Here is a 27,907-nt window from a genome sequence, read left to right as displayed (position 1 = left end):
CTTCAACTCTAAGCTTATTACTCTTTGGAGAAAACTGCACACAAAAATACACACATGCAGTCTCACACTCTCTAAGGATACCAAAAGCCAACAGTATGATGGTGCCATATGCCATACAAGCCTCCCACGTCGTGTGTAAACCTCCTCCCACATGGTGCCTTAAAACACCTGCTTTTCTAATACCTAATGTGGTACATTTGCTCTACAGGATTGTTCAGATAATGATTCTAAGACGATACATGTGACACGTTTAGTACAGAAAGTATCTTTCCCTCACCATTTTCCAGGTGAAGTTCTACTGTTGTTTTGGGCCCATGGGTGGTGAGGGCCAGGTGTACTACTTTGCTCATTCAAAGGATTTTCCCATAAACTAAGTCTGGAGAAGGATGGACTTTCAACGTTTGGTGTCAATCTACACTGGGAGTTAATGGAACACAGCAAAGCAATGAAAGATAGGATCACATAAAAATAGACAGTATGGAACAGTTTTAAAAGATTACCATATGTAAGAATGCCTTCTGTGCCAATGGTTTTCAGCCAGGGTTCTCACTGAATACAGAGAACACTTTCTGTTCTCCCTCGATGGTTACAGCACCTGAATACAGGTTATGACTCTATAGAATCAGCAAGAGTTCCCTGATGCAGACAGTGCTGGCAAAAGTATTTGAAACTTCCTGTCATTTGTATTGGAAGGAGAAGCAAAGAGAGAAAAGAAAAACCCAAAGGGATTCCACTGCTGCTGTTCTGCTTTTCTTTTCTGAGAGACTGTCCCCTGTGCAGCCCAAGCTCACCTCCAGGCTCTGGCCTACCCCTCAGCACGAGGATGACAGGCGCATGCCACCACGTGTTGCTTTTTGTTTTGGCTTCCAGTTCAAGGTGCTTCCTCAAAGTGTGTGGGCCCGTGTGGCTTATCTGACTAAGGAAAGCCACTGCGCTACCATCCCTTGTCCTTTAAAACATGACTCTGCTTTGCTCTTGTTCACTTATGTCTAGTATGGTAGCTCTCAAACTTCCTGGCTCTGTACCCCTTTAATACAGTTCGTCATGTTGTGGTGACCCCCAACCATAAATTTTCATTGCTACTTCATAACTGTAATTTTGCTACTGTTATGAATATAATATGCATATCCGTGTTTCCCTATGGTCTTAGGTGAGCCCTGTGAAAAGGGTCATTCTGTCTGCTAAGGGGTTGCAACCCACAGATTCTTCAACTGTTCTGGCAGGTTAAAGCACATGGTGGCCATAAGCTGAGCATGGGCAGGCAACATTAGGCACTGTATCTCCGTACTTGCTTATTTCCAAACTATCCCTTGGCTTGGTGAGGGACAAAGCCTCTGCAACCTAGAGGAGAGATTGGGAAGCCAGATTCTTCCCACAGCTCACAGTAGCCTGAAGATGAGGTGACTGGGACAGGAGTGTGCTATGTCTTCTTGGGGATTCCTCTGGCTGCAGCACAATATGGCTGTGACTGGCCAGATCGGAAAGCCATTGTATTCTGTGCTCTCCCCTTCATTCCCTAAGTCCATTTGCCACAGCTGCCTAGTGTTGCTCTGGGAAACACTGACAAACAGGCCTGTCACCTCAACCTCTTTGGCAGTTTCAATCTCTATGGCAGGAACTCTGGGGTGGGCTGAAAGCCTTTCACTTCTTAGGTGCGCTATAATGTGAAGCAGGTGTTGGGGACTCTGTTGTGGACTCAACAAAGTGCATGAAAGCCATTTAGTTACTACTGCTTTAGATACGATTTCTACAACTTTAACTTCAGTGCATAGATGACAAGTTCTATGAATTGATAGTATATTGTTTCTCAATGTTACCCTACCTATATGTTTTGCTTGTATCGGCTTACATACAATATGGCTTTTTCATTAGCATGAGCATCGAAATGGCTCAGACATCTGCCTGATGGTTCCTGGAAAGTTTGCATATGATGGACAGCTGTCTGATCTTCTTTGCTCACCCCTTTGAATGAACCCTGAGGAAACTGGGTCAGAGTCCCATATCTCATCTACACCAGGGTCTCGATCCTCCTTGGTATCCTTCAGAGTGGTTCAGAGAATAAGAGCCAACAATCATGACTGAACACTTTCACAATGAGCAAGCCAAACAATTAAAAAATTACCAAAATAATAATAATAATAATAATAATAATAATAATAATAATAATAATAATACTTCCAAGAAGATCACTAGGGAAATTCTGAAAATAACTAACCTGTTTATCTTAAATTTAGGAAGAGTACCTAGCAATCTGAAGAAAATATTTAAAAGTTGTATTGACCTATCTCCCTATGGAAAATCATGTGACTATGAAGACCCCACAGAGGGCAGAGAAATCAGAGGAGGTAAATATAAGTCTCACCTGTCTGTTGACAAGCTGTGGCACTTTGCAAAGTTTCTTAGGCATAAAGTAACAGAACCATAGTGTTCTGTTGCTAAATTGAGGAAATTCATCTTCCCCTCCTATCTCCCAAGGTTGTGGGAAAGATAAGATAACATTCTATGAGGAAGGGTTTCATAAACTCTAGGTCAGTGGTTCTCAGCCTTCCTGATGAGGCCACCCTTTAATATTGTTCTCTGTGGTGACCCCCAACCATAAAACTATTTGCTACTTCATAACTGTAATGTTGCTACTGTTTTTAATCATAATGTAGTATATCTGCATTTTCCCAGTGGCAGTAAAACTAGGATGCATTTTCTTAAAATAGCATTTAATCTTAGGGAAAGGTTCTAGCTACTTTTCTATTGCTGTGATAAGCACCATGACCAAAAGGTTAGTCTACTATCAAGGGAAGCTGAGGCAGGAACCTGGAGGCAGGAACTGAAGCAGAGACAATGGAAGAGAAGCTTGCTGGCTCGATTCCAGAACCCCCAACTGCCAACCCCAGGTCTCCACTCTCATTCAGTTACCTATCTTTAAATCCCAGCCCACCTGCACAGGGATGGCACCACCAATAGTGGGCGGAGCTCTCCCACCTCAATGAGTAACCAAGCAAACGCTCCATGAACACAGCCCAATGCTAACCTGATGAAGGCAATTCCTCAGTTGAGGATCCCTCTTTCCGGATGTGTGAAGCTGACAGCCAAAGCTAGCTGTGACATGGACTGCATATGAGATGAGGAAAGTATGTTGTAAGATTGTGTTCTGAATGTTAGGAGGTGGTCACCACACCAGAAAGGGATGGAGGAAGCATATGTAGAGAGTTTCTGTCCAGGAGGCATGGGATTCCATCATTTCATACAATAGCACATGTATGGAGAGGACACATTGGTGGGCATGGAAAATACACTCTACCTCTGTTGTTTTTGATGACATAAATAGGGAAGATGGAAGAAACACATGCACACAACAGCCACTGAAACAGCCAGATACTGAGTCAATACAAGAGGCAGAGACCTGAGTTAGCTCACCTGGTCCATCTTGCCATGTGACCATCTTCAGCCCTATTTTTCTAAAGTAAGAAGCCTTCACCAAATGGGAGACTGGTGTTCTTCCACCACTTAGCCTCCAGAACCACTGCCCAAACAAACCTCTAAGTTAGCGTCACATTACTACCTTTAAATGGGTGAGACATTAACTCTTGTGAGAAGGCTTACCTTGGATCATAGAAATTACAGTTCAAGGCTGGGCAGACCCTACTACTTTTAATCTCTGGCTGGTGTACCAGGTGGCAGTGGTAGGAGGCACATGACAGAGCAAATTGCTTATCTCATTGTCAGGGGGAAAATTTCCCAGAATCCCTTGCAATAGCACATCCCACTGACACAAGACTTTCCACTAAGCTTTGCCTTTTGGAGGTTCCACCATCTCCCAAGAGTGCTAGGACCCTAGGACTAAACCTTCAGTAACTGGCTTTTCAGGGACACTTGTCCAAACACTGCACCTGTACTCTTTATAAATTATCTATTATCATGCAACAGGAAATACACTAAGGCAGCTGGGTATTTTGGTTAGGCTGTCTCAAACCCTGGTTTAGCTACCAAGGCTATAAAGAATTGTCTAGTAGATGCCATCTCCCTTTCTACCTCTTCCTGAGCCCCCAGGTATAGGTACCTATGATTTTAGAATGTGAAATACAAGTAGATTGCACTTCAGGCTAACTTCTGTGAGGGATTCTTTGGGGAGGGCTCATGTTGTTAGTGGTCTTACAGCAGGATCATCTTACTTGATGGTGTTTCGACCTATTCTCCAGTGCAATGGATGCCTATTCTGGTAACCACCCAACATCCCATTTCTCCTGACTCATAGTCTTGTTGGTAGGAATTGCCTGTATCTACCTAGAGCTTTGCCAGCCTTCTATGAGACCCAATGCCTACATTCTAGCTTTATTCTCTTGGGTTGAGTCTCCTATCATCAGGCCAGAAGTTATCACCTCCCATATTCTAAAGTTCCTACAAGGCCAGGGGTCTGTTTGCCTATCTTTAGGAATAATGACCAATGCTCAAGGTATAGTGACAGGAACTTCTGGAAAGTGACATACAGAAGGTAGGAAGGAACATTCTGAGAAGCTCCAGTGACCACTGTCACTTTCCCAATCTATTTGCATTCTGGAAAAATGGAGGGGAACACCTATGGACTGAGAAACATGGGAATGAGGCTCTGCATCCTGCTTGAATTCCCTTCCTCTTTTCATTTAATCCTGTGGACACTGTAAGTGACCAGATGAAAGACCACAGACATGCTCATTCCACTTGAGCTTGGGTCAGAGGTCTGCTTACTCTGGATAACTCATTTACTGTTCCATCTTCTGTCTGTCAACAAATACTGAGTGACATGCTATGCTACTGAATGGGTCTGGGTCACTGTTGGTCCTCAGAACCCTTTGGTTTAGTGGTAGCTCATCAGGAAACCCATAGTACCATTCCACCCTAACAAAACCTCAGAAGCACTTCCATTCTAGGCTTCCCTTTTCACCTTTCGGCAGTTACCAAAGCATCTTTTCCTGCTCTGAGGGTACATTCTGCTTTTCATTTTACTCTGAAAGGATTTCCATAACCATTTGATCTGAAACTGTTGCTCTTGTCCTCTCACAAACATGCCTCTGGCTGTCCTCTCTTCTTTCCTCTTCAGAACTGGATTCTACCCACAATTCTCAATGTTCATTATGTGTTAATCTCATTACTATTTGGAGTTTATAATCTCTTACTCACTTTTTCTCACTTATCTCTCCCTTTCTGAAGACTTTCAACCTCCTTGCTAGGAGCTGAACTTAACCTTTTTTCTGGCTGTTCAGTTGCAGCATAGTTGGTAAATCATCACAGTGCTTCCCAGCGACAAAGGCCTCACTGTGTCTGCAAGTTATTACATCTTCCATTTTAAACTCCAATCATTTCTAGCAATTACCTCTGCGTGCTATGCATTCTTAATGAATAAAAGGAATGTCCCTCTCCCACAGCTTATCAACATTCTGCCCTCACCTTGGATTATCTGCCATTGACTCTGAGAGTTTAAAAGAACACAGTATCCCCAAAAGGACTGACATATTTTATTTTATTTTTTCCCAGTCTTGGTCATAGCTTCCTTCCAAAGTGGTTTGACTCTTAGAATTACCTTAATAAGAAAACCTGGGTATGCCAGTGCCATAAAAAACAGTTTAAAAAGCAAAGTGCTATTTCTCCATTATTGAGATGGTAATACTTTTCAAATAAATTTAAAATATTTAAGGTCACAAAAGCCAAACATGTGGTAGTCTCTTTGTAAAAGGGACAAACAGGCTGCATTAAGTCAAGGTCTTTAATTTCTCAGGTCAGATGGCCACTCTTAGTCGCTCTCCTAATATCCAGAGCCTCACAATGACTCAGAAAAAGAAACTGGCTCAGCATGGTCTGTTAGTATTTTAGGAAGATCTTGCCTGATGCTGGCACCCTAGAGCTGTACTATAGATACAAGGACAGTCCTCCCCAGCCTCAGAGTGCTGAGCAGTTTGTCCCCATCTTCCAGTGGCAGCCTCATCAGCAACAGGCAAGACAACCTCAGCTTTCAAAACTCTCCTATGGTTGGGATGGCATGGCGGCAAGTGCTTGCTGTAACTGGTCATGCTGCGTCATTGTTCAGAAGGATGCTGGTACTCAGTTTGCTTTCTCCATCCTATTCAGTACAGAACCTCAGCCTATGGGATTGTACTTCCACACTTCAGTAAACCAAACAGACCTAGAAATCCCCCAGACATTCTAAAGATTCTGGAACCTGTCATGTTGACAGCATTAATCATCGACAGGATGACATTAATCATTCATGGGGTGGTCATTCTGATAAACTAGAATAAATCTGTATTGAGGGTACTTTATTATTAATAATAAAATCATGATAAAAATATTAAAACTAAAAAATCATAGGGAGGGCTGGGGACATGACTCACTGTGTTCAGGTCCTCAGCAGCACATCAAAGCCAGGCATGGTAGCAGACATTTGTGTTTCCAGAGCTGAAGGTGTGCTGACCCTGCAGGCTTACTGACCAGCAAGTCTAGCCAGAATGACAAGCTCACAGTTCAGAGAGTGACCCTGTCTCAAGAACTAAGGTGGAGGGCTTGGCAGATGACTCAGCGAGTAAGAGTGCTTGCTGTAAAAGGAGAAGGCACTGAGTCCCAAGCTAGGTATGGCTGCAGAGTCTGTAACTGTAGGGTGACTGGGGCTGAGACAGGAGGGTCACTGGGGTCATCAGTCTAGCTCCAAGTTCACTGAGAGAGCCTGTCTCAATGGAATATGGCAGAGAGTGACAGAGCAGAGCAACATCTTCCCTTTGGCTCTATGTGTGTGCATAGAGCATAACGCATAATGCATAATCACCGCATACAGTCTCATACAAATACATGAAAGTGTTGAAGGTGTAGAACAATAGAAGAAAAACACACTGACGTCAACCTCTGAGATCGCACACACTCAACAAGCATGCACACACCATGTACAACACAAACACCCTAAACAAACAGTTCACTGGGAGATCTTGTGACTGTGTGTCAGGACCTAGTATATGAAACTGGCTCCTAGTCACTTGCTATAACTAGGTTAAAGGGACATGAGCATCTCCAGTCACTTTTAGTCCCTGAGAGCTCAGGCTTTTTAGTTCCTGGGTTGAACTCACCTTTGCTCGTCCCTTGCATCACTGCCCATAGCTGGAGGTAGGGTGGGGCAGGCAGTATTCTTCACTCAAATCCATGCCTGGGAACAGCCTGAAGCTGCCTATGATGGTGGGCCTGTAGACAGTCCGTGATGACATCATCTCAATTTGGAACAAGAAATCTCTCCACGGGGCACATATTTCGAAACCCCTCTCATGAAGCCTTTATAAAACCCAAGAGGCTGCTTCCGGTATCTAACATCTGCACAGTCTTGCTGAATCGAGTCTCTCCAGCACAGAAGATGCACATAATTTTGGATCCTCAGTGAATACATGTGATAAGCATCCAACATTTGTCTGTCAATGGATGAATGAGTACATAAATGGGTGAGTGATGAATTGGTCAAAATGCAAAATTAGCACCTTTTACAGTAACTAACGATGATGGCTTCTGTCTGAGGACTTGGACTGTTTGTCTCCAATATCACACTTGAGTTGCACTGAAGCAAGATTACCTTTTTCTAATTAAATTCTTTCTCCATAGAAAATGATTTTTAAGACCCCCTGTCTAAGCTAGGCATGGTGGTACACACCAATAGTCCCGGCACGTGGGGAGGCTGAGCACTAAGATGGAGCACTAAGGACAGCCTGGGACAGAAGGCTACACCTCGTCACAGTAAAAAAAAAAAAAAAAAAAAAAAAAAAAAAAAAAAAAATTAAATTAAATAAAACAACTTAAAAGAGGGGAAGGGGTTTCAGTATTTGTCTCAGTAACAAAGCGCTAGCCTAGCCCACAAAAGCCTCTGGGTCTTAATCCTCAGCAAGAAATCGATAAAAGGAACAACAAATCAAGTACCCACTACCATGAAGCTAGCAGGAATGAATACTGTAAACGCTGTTCTAGAAAGGCAGTGTGCATAATAGAGTGAGAGCTGCATACTTCACACACATTCCTTAGACTCTGCTCAACAGCACCAGGAATGTGGGCCACAGTCCAAGAGAACGAAGAAACACCCTTTCCCCTTGTCCAAGCCATGTATAGGGAAGCATTTAAACCTTAAATAGGGGGAGAGCAATAACAATTAACTTCCAATAGGTATTTGAGAAAATATAGAAATGTATTTCCTATTATGCAAATTACATGGAATGTAAAAGCATTGTTGATGGTTTTGGGGTTTATGGAAGACCTTTCTGGAAGAAATTTAGTTTCATTTCTATCCTTAATTCTTCCTGGTTGGGGATTTTATTTACTGTGTAAACTTCATCACCATGGCTGCGTAATTGCCACTAACGATTTAATCTCTCTCAGCTGACATTTAAGATTTCACCTAACAGCAGAATAAAGCCAATTCACTGGACCTTAGAATGCAAAGTTCTCCAGAAGACAATGTGGGAAGAGGCTCCAGCTAATGTGGCTGAGAGACAGTCTCCTCACCAGGCTGAACTCTCCTTCCTCTTGATTTTCAAAATAGAATAAAAAACAATGATGCAATAGTGCTGCCTCCCTCTGCAGAATCCCTCTTGCACTCTGCTTTCACTTGCATCTGAGCAGGCACTCTGGGTTACTATGACAGGTTTACCAAATAGAGACTTTGCTGAAGTCTCCATGAGCCCAAGACTAGAAGTATTAGGAAGCTGTAGAGATGTGTTACCAGCACATGGATTACAGCTAATGAGGCAGGACAAAAGCTTAACCCGAGTGTTACTCAGTCTTCCATCTCTACGACCAAACACCTGGAAAATCAGCTTACAAGGGGGAAGGATTTATTTCGGGTCAGGGCTGTAGACGGTTCAGTCTGTTTGCTCAGCCTGGTTGCCTGACTCGAGCTGACATAGCCCACCATGGTGGGGAATGTGGGGAGATGGAAACCACTCCCTTCATAGAGGCAGTGAAGGAGATGAAGGCAGAGGGGGAGAGACAGAGGGGAAGAAGAAGGGGAGAGAGAGGGAGAGAGAAGAGAGAGAGGGAGAGAAAAGAGAGAGAGGGAGAGAGTACATGAGTACCTGTACCAGATCCCAATATGATTCAAGAGATGCCTCCAATGACCTAACTTCCTTCCACCAGGCCCTACTTCTTTTTTACTGATCTTTAGTAACACATTAATCATGCATGTATGTAATGTACTGTGGTCATATTTACCCTGTTTCTTGGTCATGTGTCTTGCCTTCACCCACTGATCCTCTTCCCAAATAATCCTCCTGCTTTCATTTTTGTCATTTTGTTGTTTTGATTTTGACTTTTGGTCTCTGAGTATGGACCAATGATCTTAATTTGAATTACCTAAAACTGGAGAGAAGAGTTTTCACAGGAACATGGTAGGTCCTGCTTCTTTAAAGGCTCCATGACATCCCAGTAGCACCACAGGCTGGCAAGAAAGCCTTTGGTACATAGGCATTTGGGCCTTACCCCTGTTATTTCTCTCTCCCTGAACTTCACAGAGCTTTAGCCCATGTCTTACTCTTACTCAAGGCACTGAAAAGCTTTTTTCTGATACAATTACTAAGCCCAGCAACCATCCTGAGTAGCTTTTTCTCATTGTCTACACTGAAAACTGAGGCCTTTACTACATAGAGCCTGCTGTGTGTAGATGGGGACTCTTGAAATCAAAGGTACCTGACCAAGCAAAAGTCATCCCACATTCAAGTAGGACAATGGGGCGTCATTTAAAACTTCCAGAGTCAGCCAGACCAGTGAGGAATGTGGTGGCAGTGTCTAGTGAGACATCAAGAAATGTAAATGTAAAAAGCACCAACGTACAGGCACCACGGAATGTCATTTTACATATGCAGAGCTGGAAGCTGGGAAACTGAGCCATTCTACCCCTCTGAGCACTGAAGGCATTCAGAACACTACCTAAAGAGCGGTCAGGTAGCAGTGAAATCTACCACACAGAGCCTCTTAGGTGTCTGCACTGCCTGGTGGCACAATTGAGCAAGGACGCCTTTCTGTAAGCCCAGGGCTCGGTTTGCTCAGGCCACAATCACCAGACTGCTGTCCCCTGAGGCAATGCCAGCAGAAACTATAACTTTAGTAGAACCCTGGTAAGCACATCAATAATGTATATGATGTAATGGGCTTTGAGTTATTAAAGGGAAATGGGGTTAGGATGGGTAGATTAGACCTTAATATTTGCAGCTGACTTCCAGGACACAAGTCTCCATGGGCAGTTGCCAGTCTTGTCAAAGACCTGTCACAGGCTTTCTTTGGAAAGAAAGCTGAACACGAACAGCTATCCTTGCACTGCTGCAGGCATGTTTGTATTAGATGATACATCATCCCTGAATAGTAAGACATTGAGGTATTTCAGCCTCCTGCAAAACTTTTGAAAAATCAGGACACCATTCTCAATCAGGGCACTTCCTGCAGGTTCACTCCTGTTCTTCCAGTCCTAAATAAAGCCTGTGCTGCTCCCATTAAGGCCTTACTTAATTAGCTAAAATAAAATAAGGATTTAATGCTGTGCCATCGCTTATTCTACACTGGTTAAAACCTCATCCAACCAGCTCTGTAAATTATGACCATCACCTGCATCACAGAGTCACTGTTCCACTGCTAGTGTGAATGACAGCCACCTCCACTGGGCACAGACTCCCTACTCACCCTGGTCTTAATCAGCTCTCATTATCCCCCTACTGATGGAGTTACATGTCAATTTTCACCCATCACCTCATACTCTTAGAGAGACTGAAAGCACTGTTCATAATGGAAAAACATACTTCTGTAATCAAAAACTATAAATATGCCTATGGTAGGATAATTAAAGCTCACGTGGTTATTCAAACTATCTGGAGAAAGAAGCTTTGCTGTGCAATTAAAAACTATTTACTATTTTAGAAAACTGACCTTTACAATGCATCCCTCTCCTCGCCTCCCCTTCTCCCCTTGTTCTCCTTCAAACAATTATTTGATTTTTAAATGCCAGGAGTTAATAATACCCCGGAAGTAATCCTTCCTTTACTTATCTCTATGAGAGGCATTTTCTGGAGAGGACGGAACTAAACTGCTGCCTATTAATTTCAGAAACTACTGTATGACAGGAAACCAAGCAACATTAAGTCCTTACTGCCCGTATCTACACACTCTTTTCCCTGAAGCCATATCGTCCTGCCTGTGTCTATAGGTGAGACCAAGGGCTCCAGATAACAGCTGGTGGCTTTCTCTCCACTTCCTGCCTTAACCAGATACTCAAGAGTCTAGAGGAACACAGTATGTTGAGGTGCATGGGACTACATGTGCTTTCTGTCTGATTCTACGTGTGACTTATAAATGATGCTTTGTACTTTCTACAAAGACAAATGCAATAGTCACTCTGCCTTATGGAGATTAAAGGTCAGGCCATTTCCCACCCAGAACAGTTATGGTAAGCAATGCTTTTCTGTCTCCTTTCCCCTCCTTTCTGCCCTCTCCTTTCTTCTGAACCCAAGGAGAATCTGCCAGTGATGAGCAAGGTCCTTCATTTGCACACTGATCCATGCTGTCACAGAGCTGATGGCTATGTGGTTGAATTCCAAGATTGTTGATTCTTGTTTTGTGGACTATGGAAGATGTGGAATATGGAAGAAAGAATGTTGAAGGATGTGGAAGTAGAAGATGCTATAAGAAAGAAGCTTGTGTGAGAACACGGGATTCTGACAGCATTTCCAAGATGACTGGTGCTTTTGCTCCAAAGACATTCCCAGGTCCTTCCAAAGACGAGTGTCCTCTAAGAGAGTGTCCACTCTCCTAAGCTTTTTATTTTCTGAGTGTGTGTGTGAGTGCACGTGCGAGCTCTACAGGAAGGCACATATGTGGCTGGATCCATGTGCCTGTGTGCACCCAGAGGCCAGAGGAAAATATTCTCTTTCATTCTGTGTTAGGACTGTGGGTCCTCTAAAAGGATGATCTAGTTCATCAGAGTAAAAAATACTCCCCTGCCCCAAAGGGCTTTGCAATATTCAGTGCTCAAAATACTGTAATGAAAGTTGATCACAGGCATATGAACAGTAAAGATGTGTTCTTTGTTGGTCACACAGAGTTTTTTTAAAACTTACTTTAAATTGTGTGTGCGTGCATGTGTGTGTATGTGTGTTGTGTATGCATGTCGGTGTGTATGTGCACATGTGTGCAGATGCTCTTGGATGCCAGACAAGGATATTGGATCCTTTGGAGATGAAGTTACCGGAGTTTGTGAGCCACGTGATGAGCCAGTAGCTGAACTTGAGTCTATGAAGCATATCAAGAGTTCTTAACTATTGAGCCACCTCTCCAGAACCTTTAACTGGAGTTTTTGCTGATACTAAGAAAGGGAAATGATCACAAGCCATGATGAATATGTCCATGAAGCGTGCAAACCGAGGTCCTGAAATGAGGAGGTGTCCTGGAGCCTTCATGAGGGCAAACACCCACTCTGCAACTATAATGATCATGACCAGGTTATAGGGTCTGAACAATGGACCATGGATTTATTGCTATGTAAAAAACAAAACTGCATGACACCCTATGGAGATGCCACAGGATTTGCTGTCAAGTGGGCTGAGGAAAGAGAAGAAACTGGGTCTAGCCAGGGGAGTAAGGAGGGAAAGAAGGTCATCTGAACAGCGAATGGCCTAAGGGCTGGTCAAAGGTAAAGGCCAGAGGTGGGGGCGTGTCTTCCTAAGATGACAGGTTATATGGGAGCCTTACTTGAGAAGCTGGAGGTAGTCTGGCTGCAAGCACAGGTTCACAAGAGTGGTTAGCCATTCTTTCTCCAGAGGACTGACCTCCAAAAACTTTAAATAGGGAATGTGGGCTTTAACCACAGCTGCCCCGTCTAGCTACAGAAGGCTCAGACATGTAAAGCATGGCCGCCTCTGGCCAGTGACAACAGGGGAAGGCACAGCCTCACATAACCTGTCTCCTAAGTAGCATACTTAAGGCTTCCTTTCTGAGGCTTGACCTGACTTAGCTCCCTGGCTGGAATTCTCAGGCCCCCTTCCCTACTCCTCTTTCCTTTTCTCCCTGTTTAGTCTCTTTCCTTCTAATCTTGGTCAAAACTAAGTATAAATCCAACTAGTGTTTGCTACTAGCAGGGTCTCTTCGGAAAAGAGATGTACTTTCTTTGAGTATTTAGCTTCCTTAGTGGTCACAGGAGGAGTACCAAAACTATTGGTTGTTAAAAAATGAAATTAGTGGATCTATGGAAAGGTCTCAGCAGAAGGCCTGAAACACAGAACTTATATAAATGCTATATCCACCTCTGTTAAGCTTCTTCCATGGTAACTGTTAACTTTAGTAAAAAAAAATAATAATGCAATCATACACCAATGAAAAAAGACAATGACAGTAGCTTCAAACAACTTAGACTTGAAGATTTAGTGTAGATGTTTCTACAAATAGTGTCCTACATTTTTCATTGTAGGAACTGATAGGTCAATGTATTAAAACAGAGAGTGTGAGACAGAAGTGAACTCACATTTCCCCCCTTATATTTTAGTTACAGAGTCTACATGTAAGTGCACTAAGTTCCCTTGATTGTTTTTTATTAAAGATTACCTTAGCTACTAAATTAGTAGAGATTCAAATGTTTTTTCCAGTTATTGAAATTCATGCAGTTTCTTTTAGGAGGAAGTGATAAGGCCAGTTGTGGTAATGCTTTCCTGAAATTCTAGTTCTCAGAGGGCTGAGGTGAAGATCAAAGGTGAAGGGCCAAGTGAGAGCAGCCGTGGGGAAAGATGCTGGCCATACGCCTGGCAACCCGCGTTCACACATGTGCACACCCAGGACATGTATCAAACCCAATAAAAATGGGACAAAAGAGTTATAGAACAAGCCTGGGATTAAGTTTTAATGTCACTAATCTCACAGATAAACAGAGTTCACTTTTCTTGTCTGAATTGTAAACGGAGATTAATCCTTCATGCTGCGCTTGACCTTCAGTCAAGCAAACACCTGCCTGGTGAGTAGCAGAATAATGAGACCGAGAAAGCAAGTGAGTTCCGGTTTACATTTCCCAGACTGGCTTCACTCCAAGGACTGTTCACCTGACTTTATGCTCCTTGCTTCCAAATCAAAATCAGAAGGGTTGATTTTCCCCAAATGGAAGTTTCTCATCAAAGGCTGCAGTGGAGGTTTAAGACAGCCTTGTGGCTCTGAGAATTAAAGCGGCTTCAAACAAATAGGGTCACGCAGGACAGAGGCAAAGAGACATAAAACAACTGAAAGCTGTCTTCAAAGGCAATGTGGTCCCCAAGCTTGCTGGGAAAGAGGACACAGAGAAAAGCAAAGAGAAAGGGGCAGAACAAGTCATGGTCCCAGCAAAAGATTAATCTAACAATGGCTTTGAAGTCGGTCAGCCTTTCTGCAAATTTACTACAATATTAAATTAACTCAGCTTGCTGTAAATCAGTGTTAGCTCTTCCTCCATAATAAGAAGTACATGTACAAATAGACTACCACTGTGGGCTAGCCTCGACCTCATTGTAATATTAAGGATTGTGCCACAGGTAGAGGATGCACCATCATTAATGAGGCACACCATACATAAGGAACTAGGACAGAGAGGACAGGGCTCATAGCCACATGCAATGACATTGAAAAACCAAGCCCCTGCCTACCTGGGAAACTGTTGTCTTTCTCTCATTTGCATCAACCTGGGACTCTCCCCAGATGCTGACATGTTAAACACAACAAGAGCTCTTGTTCCTGTGACCTGTGCCTCTGACTCAACTGACTAAGAGAGAGGAACCCACTATACCACTACCAGAGCTGCTGGATGGATCCCTTTGCTCAGAAATCCAGCAACCTAAGCTCACCAAAAATATGTGTAAATAACTTAAGGTAAAACTGAAATGCCACTTAAAACAAACTCTACCTCTAGCCACAATAGAAAGTGATTGGGCTGTCCTCTGAGCTCTGCAGAACACATACCCAGCAGAGATTGGGTGGAGGGCAAGGGAGGAGAGACACATGACACTGATGACAGGGAAAAGGAGATGAACAACTTCCAGAGTCCCCTGTTTCAGCTTTTGGGGAGGTCTGAAAATCTTGATTCTGCTAACTATACAATGAGAGAAATGGGGAAGGGAGTGCTGGAGATGTGGCTCAGTGGTTAAAAGCATTGACTACTCTTCCAGAGGACCCAGGTTCGATTCCTAGCACCCACATGGAGGCTCACAAACATCCATAACTCTAGTTCCAAGGGATCTGACTCCCTCTTCTTGACTCTGAGGGCCCCAGGCATACAGGTAGTATGCAGGCATACATGCAGGAAAAGCACATATAAAATAAATAAACAGTGAGAAAGAGAAAGAGATACTGATGTTGATTTGAGCTCCTCTGTCTCCCACCCAGTCCTCTCCCATCCCTGTTCATCAGTGTCAGATAGAATCATTTGTGTGAAAAGGAGGAAGGAAAGAAAATAGGTGAGAAATGGAAGAAGAGGCACACACATAGAAGGCAGAGGGGGAGGATAGGGAAAGAGGGAAAGGAAGGGAATAAGTTAAGTAGAAACAATGAAGTTGTTGGTTCAAATTCTCTTCTCTGCAAAGCCTATACATCTGATGTCACTGTACCATTGCCTTAATGATACACAGAGAGCCATTTACTTTAGTAGGATGCTTTAAGACCCCTCATCTGCCTCCCCCCACCTCCCTCCCAAACTGCAGAGCTCTTCAGCCACTCACACACTGGTGAATTACAGCAATTACTCCTCAGTATCTACCTGAGACCACAGGCCAGGGGAGGAAGACAACGGGCAGACAGCCATAAGGCTCTTTTTATAGATTTATGACTACACTTAATACATATTAGTGGGTTTTGCTGCAGCCCATATGTACAGATGCTGCACTTTGGATGGACCCATTTCCCAACCACCCTTTCCGTGCTTCCTCTACCTCCGATCTTCCCTTGCCATCCTTAGCTGTCCCTCTACTACTTCCAGGTCATCTTCTCTTTGTTAGTATTTACCGTTCTGATTTCCACACGTGATGGATGAGAGAAAACCCGAAGTACTTGTCTTTCTGTATCTGAATTATTTTGTTTAACACAACAACCTACAACTAGATTCATTTTCCTGCAAATGACAAGAACTCATTCTTCTCTATACACGCTCCGTTGTGTCTGTGTACCATGTTTTCTTTATTCATTCGTCTGCCGATGGGTGCGGAGGATGACTCTCCTGCTTGGCTATTTTGAGTAGGTCCACAATAAGCTTAGGTGGGCAGATCTCTGCTGTACCCTGACTTCATTGCTTGCAAGCACACGCAGCTGTGCGCGTACAGCCTCATCACACAGCCAGGGAGGCTTTCTACCTTTCCTGATAATGTCCTGGAGACTCTTCGAAGCAGATGCTAAGAGGCTAGTTAGCTGCACGGCAGACAAACAAGCAAGCAAGCGGAACTCATGCAGGAAGAGAAGCTTCGCAAAGCACATTGGCCACAGCAGGGGCAACATGTTGTCTGCTTCATAAACAAAGCGTGGCCGAAAACAGAGCGGAGAGCTATGCCAAGATGAGCATATGAAGGAAGGCAGCGGGAGAGCCTGAAAGGTGGCAGGAAACACACTGCGCATGCTCAGACCAGTCTGCAGAAAGACTGCAGGGCCTTCCTTCCCTGGGCTTCATGTTACAGACAGAGCTTGCGCCAGAAAGGCTGCTAGGGGAATGTGGGAGCAGGTACGACTTATGTGTACTAGACACCTCCTGGCACAGAATTTTGGGGTTTTCCCTCAGTTCACCTGTTCTCAGGAGTGCCTTCCCTTTATTAATAACTGTTTTTTATTTCTGACCGTGTGTCTGTGGTCCGATTTTCTGCCATAGGATACAAGAATCTATTTCCCTCAGCAGGGACTCAGATCTGCTCCTGTAGCAGAGCCCAGAGGCACAGACAACCGTGATCTATCTTGGGTGTTTCTGCTTTGCTTCCAGCACATCCTGTGCTCAGCGCCACTGCGATGCCTGGCCTTCAGCTTCTAAGCTCTGGCGGGAGCCTTCAGCTCAGGGTGGTACCTGAGCTGGTACCACCACTGCTGGGAGAATAAACCGCCCAGCTCCACATCCCTGACGTGTATATAGTTTCCAACAGACATGAGTGGGAACCCCGACCTTTATAGAGTGGGTCCTGTCTGAACCAACCAGCCTAGACAGTGCATGCAGTGTTACAGGACTGGATGTCTGTCACACTCTGGGATTCCTCGTATAACCGCAGGGAAGCGTCTAGCTGCTTGTTTCTTGACTCGTTTTCTTAGGTTACTTTGCAAGCACTTACGTGATGTCAAAAATCCTGTCAAATCCTCTATACATTTGTCCACACTGACTCTTTGAGAGGAAAGTCTTAAGGCACATTTACATGGGTGACCATGAGAACAGAGGGAGGAAAGGAGAGCTGCTTGAGGCAAAGACTGCTTCTTGCTGGTAGCACTCACTCATAAAATTTTTATGAGCCAAGTGTCACATAGTCATGGACTATTTCATACAGAAGTTATGAAATCATTATCTTCAATCAGGAGCTAAAACAAAATTTAACATGTGATATACACATGTATAAATGTATATATATATGCATATATGTGTGTATATAATGTACAAACACTGTATGAATATCTGCATGTTTAAGAAAAAATAATCAGTGAGTTGCTATGTTCCTGAAAGTGGCAACTTTGATAACACTTAAGTTGTAAGATGAAAGCATTTATTTAGTATCCAAATCAATCCAGGCTTTAAAGACAGGTGCTGCTGCTTCTCCCCCAGCCCTGGGACATCTTTGATTGACAGGTTATCACAGGAAGACTTTCCCATCATTTGGTGCAAACAGTGGCATTCCCAGGTAGGCCGGTGAAGGCTCTGCCTGGCTCTGTCTGGGATGAAGCCATCTTAAACAGCAACAACCAACAAGAAAGCCACCAGTCTTGATTATAACAAAAACAAACAAACAAACACCAAAAAACAGAAAAACAATGCTAAAGAAAATAATCTTAAAAGCAAGTAGAGAATACATGACATAGGGACAACAAAGTGACAAATTCCGAGGGACTGTCTGCCTGCTTTTCAAAAGAAACAATCAACTCAAGACAATGAACAACATCTAAACCATAATAAAAGTCTGCATGAAAACGAAATCCCACCAGCATGCTCCCAGAGAGAGGAAAGGGCACTTTTGGGGAAACAGAAAATGATTCTAGAATAAAGCTCAAAGACAGAAGAACATTAAGCAAACAACAAAAAACATAAATGTGGTAAATATAACTGAATACTCCTAAAGTTATCACTAATGAGCTAGAGGTGTATCAGTGGCTAAGACCACCAGCTGCTCTTCCAGAGTACCTGGTGGTCAGGGCAGTACTCACTTGGTGGCTCACACCCATCCAGGGGTTCCAATGTCCTTTTCTGACCTGTGGGCACCAGGCCCATATGTACTGCACCGACACACATGTAGACAAGTTCACACACATAAAATAAATCTAAGATAATTTTTAGTAACAGTAATGATATACTCTTGGGATGAAAATATACTAAGAAATTGAAATACGTTATAACAATTTGAGGATTAGGGACAAAGGAGTTAAAGTATTCTAGGATATTTATTATAAAAAAGGATTAAAAGAAGAAAAGGATCAGTATGCCTATTAAGCTGGATGCAGTGGTCCAGACCTATAATTCCAGCACTCAGGCTGAGTAGAAGGATCTCCAGTTAAAAAAACCTCAATAAAAAGTTAAAATCAGGGCCATTGAGATGACTCAGTGGATAAAAGCACTTGCCATACAAGCCTGGCAACCCGAGTTCAATCTCCAGATGCGACGTGGTAGAGGAAGAACTGACATCCAGAATTGTTCTCTGAGCTATACACATGCACTATGTCATGTATTCACACACCCCCCAACACAGATACACACACACACACACACACACACACACACACACACACACCATACCACACCACACCACACATACACACCACACTACACACACAGCTCGGGGGGTGGTTCTCAAACACACAAAGATAATAATAAAATTTGGAAAGAATCTGTTAAAGTTAGAAAACAAAATAAATATAGCTGACAATATATATTGCTAAGTCAAAAATTCTTCTGTAATTCCCCTTTGTTTTGCCACTAAAGGAATGCTGGAATACATTCAAAAGTTTTAGCTAAAAGAGCCTTTAACAAACATAACATTGAAAAAGAATAGCTTTCACATCCCACCACAGGGCAGGGAAGATAAATAAAAAGAGCAGAACAGGTAGAACAAACCAAGAAGCATTTAGTGTACTGGAATGTTTATGCTTCACCATGCACGTGTTATTGATAAGAACCTAAAACACGAGATGATGAAAGTTAAAGCAGCAGTTTGTTGACTCCGTAGTCCCTGGAGTCTGGAGGCTGACGCAGGTCAGCCTGGACTTCACAGTGAATTCAGCCCAGCCAGGGATCCAGAGCAGAATCTCATGACCTGAATTCAAGGCCCAAGGCCCAAAGGAGAGTCTGTAACTGCAAGGCTCCTTCAGGGTGAGCCAGAGAGTCTCCCTGAGACACTCAAGGGCCGGCCAGCCAGCAGTGAGCAGCAGAGCAAAATCAGAAACAAAGGAGAGAGGAAACCAACTCCCAACAAGCAACTCTCTGACCTCCGTGCACATGCATGCGCTCGTACACACATAAGTGATGATCATCATCATAATAATAATAAATTAAATTTTAAAATAGTAAAATTTCAAAAGAACCTATCCGCTGGTCAAAGAAATCCTTGTAACTATAATAACGAATAGTTAAGCAAGTCAAGACAAAGGTGAGTTTTTCAAGGTGAAGAATACAGTTTCCTAGGAAAAAAAAAATAGTCCAAACTCTAACTATGATGGATACTCATACAAACTCCCTGTAATTACAGAATTCGATTTTTTAATTAATTAATTAATTAATTAATTTTGTTTTTTCAAGACAGAGTTTCTCTGTGTAGCCCTGGCTGTCCTGAAAATCACTCTGTAGACCAGGCTGGCCTCAAGTTCACGGAGATCCATCTGCCTCTGCTTTTTGAGTGCTGGGATTAAAAGCCTGCACTGCCACACCCAGCTGAATTCCAGTTTTTATTTTTTAAAGATTTATTTATTATGTACACAATGTTCTGTCTGCATGTACACCTATACACCAGCAGAGGGCATCAGATCTCACTATAGATGGTTGTGAGCCACCATGTGGTTGCTGGGAATTAAACTCAGGACCTCTAGAGGAGCAGCCAGTGCTCTTAACCTCTGAGTCGTCTCTCTAGCCCTGGATTTCAGTTTTAAAAGGAGTTTTTAAGCTATGAAATACTTGATCACTGAAGGTACTAGCCCTGACCAAATGAGAACAAGGAGCTGCTTGCTCAGCAGCTGTAGATTTCCTGCTCTTTTCAAGCACAGTATGCTAATGCAGAAGGCAAGCCCACCTTCAGGGATGGCATGGGGTGGGGTGGGGGGCTAGTTCCCTGTGAAGCACTGGGATCACATTACATAGGACCACCAACCTAGCTTCATTAAGAGAAAGCCCAGGGTGTCTGAAAATAAGGAACTATACATCTAAGTAACTTGAGACTTTACAAGATGAAAATAGAAAAAAAAAAAAAAAACATTTTGAATGAACTACTAACATACTGACAATAAGAATGTAGCTGTGGAATGCAGGCATGTAAAATCGCTGTGCCATTCATAGCTGTTTGAGAATTACAAAAACACACACACACCTACGAATACTTGAGTTTTGACAAAGAAGCCAAAACCATACAATGGAAAAAAGACAGCATCTTCAACAAATGATGCTGGTCTAACTGGATGTCTACATGTAGAAAAATGCAAATAGATCCATATTTATCACCGTGCACCAAACTAAAGTCCAAGTGGATCAAAGACCTCAACATAAAACCAGATACACTAAATCTGTTAGAAGAAAAAGTGGGGAAGAGCCTTGAACTCATTGGCACAGGAGACAACTTCCTGAACAGAACACCAACAGCACAGGCTCTAAGAGCAACAAACAATAAATGGGACCTCATGAAATTGAAAGCTTCTGTAAAGCAAAGGACACTGTCATCAGAACAAGACAACAGCCTACAGTTTGGGAAAGGATCTTCACCAACCCTATATCTGATAGAGGGCCAATATCCAGAATATATAATGAATTCAAGAAGTTAAAAAGCAACAGGTAATCCAATTAAAAAATGGGGTACAGAGCTAAACAGAGAATTCTCAATAGAGGAATATCTAATGTCAGAGAAACACTTAAAGAAAAGTTCAATGTCCTTAGTCATCAGGGAAATGCAAATCAAAATGACCCTGAGATTTCACCTTACACCCATCAGAATAGCTAAAATCAAAAACTCAAGTGACAGTACATGCTGGAGAGAATGTGGAGAGGGGAACCATTCTCCATTGCTGGTGGGAATGTAAACTTGTTCAACCACTTTGGAAATCAATCTGGCGCTTTCTCACACAATTAGGAATAGTGCTTCCTCAAGATCCAGCTATACCCCTCCTAGGCATATATCCAAACTATGCTCAAATACACAATAAGGACATTTGCTTAACCATGTTCATAGCAGCTTTATTCGTAATAGCAAGTACCTGGAAACAACCCAGATGTCCCTCAACTGAGGAATGGACACAGAAATTGTGCTACATTTACACAATGGAATACTACTCAGCAATTAAAAATGAGGAAATCATGAAATTTGCAGGTATGGTGGGATATAGAAAAGATCATCCTGAGTGAGGTATCCCAGAAACAGAGAGACACAAATGGTTTATACTCACTTATAAGTGGATATTAGACATATAATATAGGATAAACACACTAAAATCTGTACACCTAAAGAAGCTAAATGAGAATGAGGACCTGGGGTAAGAGGATCAATCCTCACTTAGAAAGACAAAGGGGAAGGACATTGGAAGAAGGAGAAAACAAGAAACAGGACAGGAGCCTACCACTGAGGGCCTCTGAAAGACTCTACCCAGCAGGGTATTAAAGCAGATGCTAAGACTCATAGCCAAACTTTGGGCAGAGTGTAGGGAATCTATGAAAGAAGGGGGAGATAGAAAGACCTAGAAGAGATAGGAGCTCCACAAGGAGAGCAATAGAACCAAAAAATCTGGGCACAGGGGTCTTTTCAGAGACTGATACTTCAACCCAGGACCATGCATGGAGATAACCTAGAACCCCTGCTCAGATGTAGCCCAAGTGGGTACAACTGAGTACCCAAGTGGGTACCCTAGTAAAGGGAACAGGGACTGTCTGTGATATGAACTCAGTGGCTGGCTCTTTGATCACCAACCCCTGCAGGAGGAACAGCCTTACCAAGCTACAGAGGAAGATGATGCAGCCAGTCCTGATAAGACTGGATAGGCTAAGGTCAGATGGAAAAGGAGGAGGACCTCCCCTATCAGTGGACTTGAAGAGGGGCATGGGAGGAGATGAGGGAGAGAGGGTTGGATTGGGAGAGGGCCTACAGCTGGGATACAAAGTGAATAAACTGTAATTAATATAAATAAGAAAAATAAAACTTAAAAAATGATTAAACTAAGAAAAAAAAAAGAATTACCAAAACTGAAAAAGTAAAACCTTTACTATTATCAGATACTGTGATTATGTGTATTGGAACCACAAAAGATTGTTCAGATAAAGTACAAGTCTTTTAAGCTGACAACTTCTGGATATAAAGTCATACAACTATTTGACTATTTCTAGGTCCAAACAAAAGACAAAGTAAGTTTTTTGAAAGACACGATATCCAATAGAATTAAAAATATTTCCTACCTAGGAATAAATTTAGTGAGATAGCAAAACTTCTACACACACAAAAAAGTATGCTTTATGCAGAGAAAAGCATGTGTTACCAGGCCAGCAGGCAACCTCAAGTGTTTTTTTACTGTTGCTTTCCAAATGTATTTTTTGAGGCAGGGTCTCTCACTGAAGCTGGACCTCAGCTATTGTCTAGACTGGCTCTTGGTCTCAGGGATCCTTCTCAGTCTTGGGATTAAGGTGAGTAGTTCCTCCTCAAGATCTTTACATGGGTGTTGGGAGAGCCAAATTCAGGTCCTTGGGCTTGCACAGCAATTTGCCTACCAAGCCCTCTCCAGGCTAGTCAGAGAAATCTTACTGAATCTAAAGAAAGAATAGTAATTTCATGGTTTGGAAGACTTGAAATAATAAAGACATTTTTCCTTGAGAGGTAGATGCGATATAAACTTCAAAATCTCAATAGTTTTAGTCTTTGTTGCTGCTTTTGTTTTCTTGGGTAAAACTTAAACTGATTCTAAAATATTGTGCAACATCAAGAACTGTGAAAGTCAATGACTGGGCAATAAATTCCTAATGAACAAAGAACAAGATATGAGGATGAGTTCTACTTGATCTACTGACTGGAAACTCTTATAAAAGCACAGTGTGGTTTAGAAGAAATTTTACTAGTAGACAAGGCGTCAAATAGGCCACATTCATTTAGGCTCTTGCTTCAAAATAAAAGCAGATCCATCGAGCAGTGAGGATACAATGAAGTTTTTGCCAAATTATGCCAGATTAAATATGTGTATACACACACACACACACACACACACACACACACAGTTCTTAAGTAAAACATAGCTTCCATGTTATATGATATGCAAAAATTAAATTCTAGTGAATATTAGACATAAACACAGATGATTGATTGTCTTTTTATTTTCTAGGAGGAAAAGACTAAGTTACTGGTCTCAGTGTAAAAGAAAATGAATCTATAAAGGAGTTGGATGTTAAAATGAAAAACTTGCTCTCATTAAGGAACTGAAAAAGTAAAAAAGGAAATGAAGTTTCTGTCACACTTACACAAACAACTACCTCATCTCGAGAACTTTTAAAAACTCCTATATGTCACTAAGAAAAGGACAAAACAACTCAGTCAAAAATGGCTAAATATTTGAGCAGCCATGTCACAAAGCATTTCGAAATGGCCACTGAGTATGTGAGAAAGTTAGCAACTTCATAAGTTAGAAAATAAGTTAACTGAGACAGTCGGTATTATTACAAAGAACAAGAATGTGGAACAGCTACAAGATGCAGACCCATAAGACCCCAATGAGCCATCAAGGTTTTACCAACAATATAACAGATGTCAGTGTACGAATCAATGGTTTTTACACAGTACAGAAAGCAAATAACCAGAGCCACAAGCTCTGTTTGTTTTCTGTTCTTGACAGTCTATGTAGCCTAGGCTGAACCTATGTAACCAAGGATAATTTTAAGTGTGTTTTAAAGATCTTATTGTTTTTATTTTTGAGCACGTGTCTTTGTTGAGTCTATGCTTGTCTGTGTTTGGGTGCCTGGAAGACCAAATGGGGCAACAGATCCCCTAGATCTGGAATTACAGACAGTTGTAAGTCAGACAACATGGGTCCTCCTTTCACTGTGTGGGTCCAGGGCAGGTTTCTCAGCTTGGCCATAAATAGCGTTACCCATGGAGCCATCTCACTGCCTGACCCTGAACTCCTCCTCATCTCTTTTGCCTACACTTCTGATGTGCTGGGATTAGACAGTCCACTATATGGTGCTGCTGATCAAATCCCAGGGCTTTGTGCCTGCTAGGCAAGATGCCGAGCAGTGGACCACATGCCCAACCCTCACTTCTTAGCAATCACCACGAGGACCAGCCGTGGAATGTTCCTGGCTAGCTCTAGTCGGACAGGTTTTCCTTTTACCTCAATATTCATTGTACAAAAGTCCTAAGATCTTCTAGAAAGTCTCCCACCCTGACACCCACCAAAGACTCTCTTCCTGTCTTCACATGCCCATCCTTTTTTCCTCAGGCCCCAGGTAAGTGCTGCTTAGTAAGGGACTTCTTCCTTTTCCCCACTGCTACCCTGGCTCCAGTGGCCAAGACTACCTAACAGCGCATATATTTCTTTCTTTATGAAGCCTAGGCTGGCCATTTTCAGTCCCCCAGCCACCCCTGAGTTTCCATTCCATCCCTGGGAATCTGACGTCAAGAGGCCACATCACCAGGCCTACCTGTCCAGTTGGCTTCTGTTGGGCTCCACTGGGTTGTTTTTCCCAAGAACGATTGAAGCTGGATGGACAGGCATGCCCACCCTTCTTGATGTGATCCCCATTTCCGGCAGGATGGACCACCTCCTCCCTGGCTCCAGCATTCATTTCTCTGGTGAAATCACTGCTATGATACTAACAGCCTGCCTTGCTTTACTTTCACTGACTGAGAAAACCAACCTAGCCTCTGTCTTCTAAGTGTTCAGTAAACACTCCTCACTCCATGGAAGCTGACCTCTGCCTTTTGGCTGGAGCCCTCCACATTGGTAACTTCAAATGGATTTATGTAGCTGTTTCATCATCTGTCTTCTACTAGGCTGCAAGCATCATGACATTGGCACTTCTGATGTTGCCAATAAACACTTGCTAATGATTTAGCAATTTAATGAATGAATCCCACATTATTACATTCGAGACATAGTACAACTGCTTCCAAGACATCCCTGATACATTTGAGAGAGTACCAATTTATCCGACCAGGCATTTTACCACCATTGGTTGGAAACAGCTTTTATTGGCAGGAATGTCTGTGCTCTCCAAGATAATGTCAATTGTTCCAGAAACGGCATCTGCAAAAGCAGTTGGGTTCTCAACTTAAAAAGATAGAATTTTATCCTCAGAGACTAAGTCATCAGTGACAGATTCTAAGTGGATAAGATGAGATATACCAATAGACTCCCAACTGCAATTCTAAATATCGGAATAGAATAAATTAAAAAAAAAAAAAAAAAGAAGACACCCCACCCCTGCCTAATTTTTCATCCCTAGTGCAAATGGCTGGGAAATATGGATTCTCAGCACATGATCCAGAAAGTCGGATTCAACAGGAAGCCATCTGTCAACATGGAGTTTACTGACATATGTTGTCTTAGGTTTAAAGGAAGGTGATCTACCTACATCCCCAAATTACAATGTAAATAATACATTAAAATTCCCAGTTCAAGACCTTCTACAAAGTGAACAGGAGCATTACAAGACCGATCTCTAGTCAGAATTTTCTCAACAAGATCTGCAACTCTACAGATTTTCTGTATCACAGTTAAAAAAAAAAAAAAAAAATCAGGTTACCCATGGCTTGCAGCAGCCAGATATTTAAAACATAAGAATGCTAGCATGTGCTCTACTGGAAAACACCTGAATTTTAATGTGGAGAAAACCAGTTTATAAACATCAGTTATATACCTCAACAAGAACTTTCATTTCACAGCAGGCCATTGTAGGAGCAATTTACCTAATACCCACATTCTGCGAAATCTAAAGTCTCAACTCGGAAGATGTCAACTGTCCATCCCATTTCTGAAGTCTCTTTTCTAGTCAGCCATCTATTTCTTTCACTAACTTTGGCTGCAATAAAAGTCTAGTAACAAAAAGGAAAGCTGTACTCTCCCTATGTCACCTCCCCTTATGCAAACCTGCTAATACAGTAAGATCTTCCTAATACAGAAATATCCGGGTTATCAGAGATCGCTAATTATCTTGATAACACCTTGTTGAAGAAGTTTGAGAAATAACTGAACTAGTTAGAACTCAGTTATAGGGTTAATTCTTTCTACCACCAGAACCAAATAACTTGCTTTGTTTTATGTCTTATTCCATGCAACAAAAGAATTCCATTTCCCTTATTCATCCTCATAGGTCATATGCATATAGGAAGTGACCACATCAGCTTCTTAACAGATTGCTTCCCTGATAACAAAAAGGTGCTTTACACTTGTGACTGCACATAAAGACAGCTGAGGCCAACCTAACTGCCGTCCATCTCTCTTCTAATACATTCAGAAATATGTTAAAGGGTGAGGGTTTGCAATACGGCATTCAATTCTTAATGGTAATGCTCCATTTACTCATCGCTTTGCTCATCTTAACTCACTCATGGGTCACCCAGGACCCCATCGCCCTACAGGGTCAGGAAATCGACATTTCTCTCCTCTCTGCGGGGGATGGGGGTGGGAGGGAAGAGGAAGAATCACAACTCCAGATGACTTCCAGGCACCCAGGTTGAGCTGGCTGTCCAGCTCCGGAGACAGGGCGGCATCCTGGGTGTCGGCAGCCAGGGGCCCGGGTGGAGCCTCCCGCAGTGCCCGGTTCTTACCCGCCAATCCGCCGCCGCCGCCCCCGTCGCCCCCGTGGCCCTTCCTCCGTTGCAGGATGAAGTAGGGGTTGGCCCGCTCGGTGATCCACAGCGCGTTGGCCAGCAGCACCTCCTCGGGATTCACCCACATGGTCCCGGTGGCCGCGGGCAGTCGCACAAAGGGGCCCGCACACTGGCGCGCACTCCCGGGCACACGCTCTCTCGCCCGGCCGTGGGGGCGGCGGCCGCGACGGCCTTCAGCAGGCTGCGGCCCGCGGCTCACGGCCCGCGAAAAAGACCCAGCGAGCAGTCGGGAACGACGACGGGGATCGGGACAGAGCAAGTAGCATCCTCCCCGCGGTGCCGCACTCGCCAGGCGCGCAGCCTCGCAGCCCGGCCCGGCCCACAGCGGTGCGAGCAAGCGGCAGGGCTAGGTCGCGAGGCGCGGCCGCGTTCAAGGACGAGCTGTGCGGAGACAGGGGCCCCCAGGCCGCCGTGCTCGCCAGCTGCCGAGCCCGAGATCACCGCTCGTGGATACCGCGAGCACGGGCAGCAAGCTGGAAGGACGCTCCGGACGCTGCGAGTGAATGACGACAGCCCAGCTCACTCGTCGCGAGCCCTGGTGACCGCCGGTGGCTCCGCGCGAGCCAGGTGGGGACCGTGTGCGGAGCGCAGGGCCCCACGCCCATCCCAGCGGGGAAGACGCTGTCCGCTCGCAGAGCCTGCCTGCGTGTAGTGTGTGTGTGTGTGTGTGTGTGTGTGTGTGTGTGTGTGTGTGTGTG

The 27,907-nt window shown here is 43.4% G+C and overlaps 1 protein-coding gene across 2 annotated transcripts in view; it reads right to left on the bottom strand.

The window, feature by feature from the left end:
- The window catches only part of Tbc1d9 (TBC1 domain family member 9), a 109,356-nt gene extending 81,455 nt beyond the window's left edge, over nt 1-27,901 (bottom strand). Inside the window, exon 1 of one of the 2 annotated variants that reach the window (XM_055621027.1) lies at nt 27,147-27,901. In XM_055621027.1, coding sequence (XP_055477002.1) covers nt 27,147-27,276 — 130 coding nt within the window. In that variant the 5' untranslated portion in view covers nt 27,277-27,901. Of the gene's footprint in view, nt 1-7,082; nt 7,309-27,146 lie in introns of those variants that run through there. The other variant, XM_055621028.1, reaches the window with a different exon arrangement.
- Nucleotides 27,902-27,907: the final 6 nt, after the last annotated feature.

This window comes from Psammomys obesus, unplaced genomic scaffold, assembly GCF_907164565.1.
Source record: "Psammomys obesus unplaced genomic scaffold, mPsaObe1.curated_primary_1811, whole genome shotgun sequence".
Taxonomy (NCBI): domain Eukaryota; kingdom Metazoa; phylum Chordata; class Mammalia; order Rodentia; family Muridae; genus Psammomys; species Psammomys obesus.
The sequence above is the reverse complement of the archived record's forward strand: the minus strand, read 5'-3'. Positions and strand labels throughout refer to the sequence as shown.